At 38.4% G+C, this 6,112-nt stretch overlaps 1 protein-coding gene across 3 annotated transcripts in view; it reads right to left on the reverse strand.

Moving 5' to 3' along the window:
- Window positions 1-6,112, reverse strand: part of LOC106874173 (intraflagellar transport protein 81 homolog) — a 40,778-nt gene that overhangs the window by 19,935 nt on the left and 14,731 nt on the right. For all 3 annotated transcript variants that reach the window (XM_014921822.2, XM_014921824.2, XM_014921823.2), the window contains exons 5-6: window positions 4,527-4,682; window positions 1,414-1,524 (exon numbers count right to left, since the gene is read on the reverse strand). In XM_014921822.2, coding sequence (XP_014777308.1) covers window positions 1,414-1,524; window positions 4,527-4,682 — 267 coding nt within the window. The remainder of the gene's footprint in view (window positions 1-1,413; window positions 1,525-4,526; window positions 4,683-6,112) is intronic.

Raw genomic sequence — 6,112 nt, forward strand, 5'->3', positions numbered from 1 at the left:
TATATATACATACATACATACATACATACATACAGAGTGCAGTGAATAAATTGCCGTCTAAATTACACAAAAATGAAAATAACACTGACATCTCATTTTAACAGTTTACCAAAATTAAGTAAAGAAATCTTGAAATACTAAAGATTAAATTTATTCAATAAAATAACCATTGGCTTCAACTATGGCCCCTGCATGACTTCAGAATCTCCTGCAACTCTTCTTGACAGTCTCCTTGTTTAAGTTGGGGAATGCTGCCATAATCCTTGTCTTCAGTTCATCTTTGGTGTTACAAGGAGTTTTGTTGGTTACTCACTGAACTGTGTCCCACACATAATAATCAAGTGGGATTGAAGTCTGGGGAGTTAGGTGGCCAGATGTTAGGGGCGATGTGGTCACAGGAATTGTCTGACAGCCATGACTAGGTTCTCCTGCTTGTGTGACATGGTGCAGAGTCCAGTTGCCAGACAGGATTTTCCAGCAGCCACTCTCTTGACCCAGGGCAGCACTACCTCCTCCAGGCCTTTGATGTAGGCTTTTATGTTGAGTCTGAGGCCGTGTGGGAAGATGAATGGCGGCATAATATTGCCATCACTAGTGATCACGCCAAACACCATGGTGCTGGCTAGATGTTTGATTTTTATCACTCTTATTACATGTTTTGGGGACACAGCAAGTCAAAGGTTGTTGTGTGTTCACCATCTCATCCTGGCAAAAAATTTTCTCATCTGAGAAACACCAAAGCAAGTTCAGTTGGAGGGAATGCTTGAGTTTGTCCAAACGCTTCATAGCATGGTCTTTCCTCTTGTCCTTGATGGCTTGGAATAAAGATTGGCCCTTTCTCATCTTGTATGAGGAATATCAAATGTCTTCATGCACTACCTGCCTGATAAGAAACTCAGACACTTCCATATCCCTATCAATGGACCTGATTGACTTGGAGGGATTGGTGTCAATCACGGCCTGGATCTCACCAACAAATATTCAAGAGTTTCTTTTCTTATCAGAATGACCAGGGTGAGTTTTCTGCGCTGCCTTAGCTTCATAGTCACCATTAGACTCATCCAACTCTTTCCAAATCTTCTGCAGTGTTCTTGGATTGACAACCAAACAATCTGAAATGTTCGTATTGGAGCTTACAGCACAAATACCAAGCAGTACGGCATGTTGTTTCCAAATTTCGGGCAGAGTGAATTGCATTATGGTGCTGTTTTTCTCAGAGATGGTGCCCAACTGACCCCTACTATACTGTGTAGTCGACAAAATCAAAAAATGCACATGTGTGAAATTAAAAACATAAAATGGTGACAATTTACTCATCACAGCCTGTGTATATATATATACATATATATGTGTGTGTGTGTGTGTGTTACATAGCAGTTTATTATTCACTAATTCATTATAAAAATAACATACTTGCTCATTTTGTCTTTGCTTCTGTTCAGCAAGTTTCTTCTCTTCATCTCGCTCCCTTCTTAGCTTCCGTGCAACAGCCATCATAGTCTGGGCATTTGGATGAGACTCAACCTACAAAAGCAAATAATTTCAAATGAGACATCCTTGCCATTTCAAGTGTCAGTAACTTTGACTTAGCATCTCCAAGTAAAAAAAAAACCTTTGATTACATCCAAACTACCTCCAAAAGAATGTCACCTAACTGACTAACAAAGACTCATATACCAAGATATTCAGATGTTTTTGGTGTATGATGCCTTGTCAGTCTCACACGTATGGATATCACAGGTACATTGTCTTCCTTTTCTGAGCTTGCAGCACAACAACTTCTCCCCAGAGCTAGCTAGGTTTATATCAACTCAATCTAAGACCATGCAGCACACTCATTTTTCTTTCTTTCATAATGTAGACTGTTCCATCACCTTTTCTGACATGATGTTAACATCATTCCGAATATTTCTTGAAAATGTCAACCATATAGAATACCATAAATCCTCAAGTATAGTCCACCCTTGAGTATAATACGCAGGGGATTTTTAGGGGGCTGTACCTCTGAAAAACCTAAACCTTGTGTATAATACACACCTCTTCTCTAACTTGAGTCAGGGAGGTCTATATAATGTCCTTGGTTTGTAAACGTATATACGGTAACGCCCTTTATTATCATTATATATATAACATAATGCAAACGTGTAGCTTTTTTGTGTACTTTGTTTGCAGAAAATAAAGAAATAACCGTAATAACGTCAGTGAAAAAGAAATATTAAGTAAATTGCCTTTACATATCTATCACTTAGAAAATTTTGCTTAGAAAATAGTTTTCATTTTTAACCTCGTATATAGTACGCACTAGAAATTTTGACCTTTAAATTTTTGGAAAAAAGTGCAGATTATACTCGAGGATTTACGGTATCTTCCTGTCCATTTTTTTCCCCCCTGCAAACACTGGCTTACTGATGCTCAAATTGTAACAGTCTTGCTAGTCTAGGAAAGCCTTCGAAGGAGAAGGACGTTGTCATCGGCGCTGCCACCACCACCACCACCACCACCATACCTTTGCTTTCCACGTCGACATTAATTGAATGAACCCTCACACTTTGAGTCAGTCCTTATTCAGAGTAACTGCTCTTTAGATGAATCAGGCGACATCTCATTCATACAGTAATGCTTTGGAACAGTTTCTACTATTTCATTGCCTTCCTAATAGCAACCACTTTACAGAGTGTACACAGTGCGTTTTATTGTAACACCAGCACTTCTGAAGTTGTATGTACCCTGCAAGACAAAAGGTGTTTCCACTGTCTGTATCGTCACCTTTCATTCAGGGGCAATAACAGTAATGTGACCAATGGATGGAAAAAAAGTTCAGTACATGTTATCGTTATTGGTAACAAAAAGGCTCTCTCTTGAGTGATGGGCAGTTTGTATGAAGTGAATGCATAGAGCATTATGCTGTTTGGTAGTAAGGCATGACGTTTTGAATGCTGCAGATTAGTAAAGACTAAAAAAGAAATGAAGTGAGCATGCTTTGCTGAATATGTAATCTTAGAGTGTATAAGCAACAGTGTAAAAATGTGCTGAGAGAAAAACTGGATGTAAAAGGAATTAGCTGTTGTATACAAGAAAGACTGTGCTGATAAGGGTACATGATGTATATGGAGGATGACAGTTGTATAAAGAACTCTGATGGAACCTGTAGAAAAGGGAGAAAGTGGTGACAACATGTTGTAACTCATGAAAGTGATTACAAAGGACCGACGTAACTGGTTATGCATGGTGCTGGAGAAGGCCAGTCTTCTTGTACAAGAAGGGTTAAAATGCTAATTAAAATGATGAAAGTGATGGAGACTGGATTGTGTTATCCATTGGCTTCCTATGCAGTCCTTATCTGTGTTCCCCCATCTCCTCAATACCCTTTCATCTTTTTTATTCCCTTATTTACAATACTATGCCACCTATGCAACAAAGAGTGATTATAGATCTGTCCTTATTCAATGACCACTCCCTGCTGCAACCATCGCTCATATATCTCTCCCTTTTCCTTCAAGATGCAGATTAACAAGGGATAAGATCTGTCCGTATTTGTTGCATCCCATCAACATCTTTCTGCACTGCTAACCATTGATCCCTCTCCTTCAAGTCATTCATTAGTGACATCCATCACCCGGCCTATCTCTATGACTATCATTCTCTAGTGCTTTATCTCTCTTAACAGCAACCAAAACCTTATGTACTGCTAACTATCATTCATTCTCCCACAGATTACTAACTATGATATCCCTCGCTCTCTTTTCTACAATTCATCACTTGATCTCTTTCTTACCCACAAGTACCACCTCTGCCACATTATTGGCTATAGGCTCTAAGGTAATACTGTCTCTCTTCTGTTACTCATTCCAGCATTGTCTCTGCCATTATTCCCTCCTCAATCATCCTCTCACACAAATCATTTCGTTTCCCAACATATCTCACTTCCTTTACTGTCCCACCCATGTTCATATGTTGACTTGATTGAACCAAGACGGCATAGTGAAGACTCTTTAGTCATGTGAATTACAAAACAGCCTAACAAGTGTTGCAGCCATCATGAAATGTGTCTAGTAACTCTGTGACATGTTTGGCTAACAAGAGAAGACACTACAGAGTTGAGAACATTATAACTTCAGCAGTGTTGGTTCAATGAAAGAGATACAGACAATACACTTTACCTTCTTAATGAAAGAAGGATTCATTGGATGAAATTGTCTATGATATACAAAAGAATTGGACGGTCATTACTGGAAATATCATGGTTCTAGTTCTGCTTAATCAGGACTAGCCTGGGGTTAAACAAGAACAACAGCATTAAATGGGAAGAAGCAGGCTACGAAATTGTCAATGAAAAAAATGACAAAATTAAATCAACAAAATACAAATAGTATTGTTTCTCTATTTCTTCTTCCTTGTACTTCCATTTCCTCAGACAAATATTTTGAATGAAATATTTTCTATAAACTGTTTCAATGGAATTCCAAACTAAAAGTAAACAGGAGGTCTTTTATTGCCCACTTCCACCATGACCTAATTAAACTTACTTTATGCTTCAGCCTCTCAATACGTTTCAAAAGTTGTTCTTTTTCTTCCTCCATCTGGCTGATATCACGACGAATTTCTGAAGTGTTGAAGCTGGAGTTCCTTTGTTGCTCAGAATGTTTGTGCCATTCTTTGAACTGTTCAATCAGTTCTTCATACTGAAACAAAAGAAAACAAAATGGATACAACCAGAGATCATTCAGTTTTGATACACAAATGAACACATTAGTTAAACTACATCTTGGTGAGAGCAACAGATATCAAATGGGACCTTTCTATGTAAATTTCTGGTATATTTCATATTATTCTAAATTTCTGAAATTTCCTCAAAGAGTTTTTATAAGAAACAAGCTCATAAAAATGACAGATATCTTGAATGAAAATAAATTCAAAATGATGATTAAAAATGCAGAGTTTTATAAACTACGAAGAAAATTGTTTCATATATATCATAAAATATTTGTGTGGGAAGAAAGCATAATAGTTTGTAATTGAGGATGTGATCCAGTATGCTTCAACAAGGCACTCGACTATACTTGCTTCTGTTTGCCACATTGATAAAACAAGATTTCACTTCAATATTACAGTTAAGAGATCAGCTGCAGGAAGGTTATTCAGCTGTAAAAACAAAATCATCATCATCATCACCATCACCATCACCATCATCATCATTTAACATGTTCTTTAAGCTGGTTTGGGTTGAACTAGGTCTCATCCACTGTCACAATTCTCCATCATCTGGGATGCACCACAACAGAAAAACCAGCAATCTCTGTAGTTGTGTTTATATTACTTTTCTTTCTCTTTCTTTTTTTTCTTCTTTTTTTTTTAACAGACAGATGCTCTCCCTATCGACAGCTATTTCACAGCATAGACTGTGCATACTTTATTGCGTTGCTAGAATTAGCTAAGTTATCTGTAATGGGATTACAGTGTCTCTTATATTCTGTAACAGTTTCTATAGAAAATCATTGCAAGGAAAACTTGAAGTAGGGAAAAACTAATTAAACTAATACTAATATACTCGTCTGAAAAAGGCGGCGAGCTGGCAGAAACGTTAGCATGCCGGGCGAAATGCTTAGCGGTATTTTGTCTGCCGTTACGTTCTGAGTTCAAATTCCGCCGAGGTCGACTTTGCCTTTCATCCTTTCGGGGTCGATAAATTGAGTACCAGTTACGCACTGGGGTCGATGTAATCGACTTAATCCGTTTGTCTGTGCTTGTTTGTCCCCTCTATGTTTAGCCCCTTGTGGGCAATAAACAAATAATAATATACTCGTCTGACAGTGTTCAGGCACAGCTGTGTAGTCGGAAGCTTGTTTCCCAGCCACATGGTTCCAGGTTCAGTCCCACTGCATGACACTTTGGGCAAGTGTCTTCTATGATAGTGACAGGCCGATGAAAGCCTTGTGAGTAGATTTGGTGGACGGAAACTGAAAGAAACCTATCGTGTGTGTATATATATATATATAGCTTGACTGGCCTTCGTGCCGGTGGCACATAAAAGCACCCACTACACTCTCGGAGTGGTTGGTGTTAGGAAGGGCATCCGGCTGTAGAAACTCTGCCAAATCAGATTGGAGCCTGC

This window comes from Octopus bimaculoides, chromosome 7 (genome assembly GCF_001194135.2).
Source record: "Octopus bimaculoides isolate UCB-OBI-ISO-001 chromosome 7, ASM119413v2, whole genome shotgun sequence".
In the NCBI taxonomy this organism is placed as follows: Eukaryota; Metazoa; Mollusca; class Cephalopoda; order Octopoda; family Octopodidae; genus Octopus; species Octopus bimaculoides.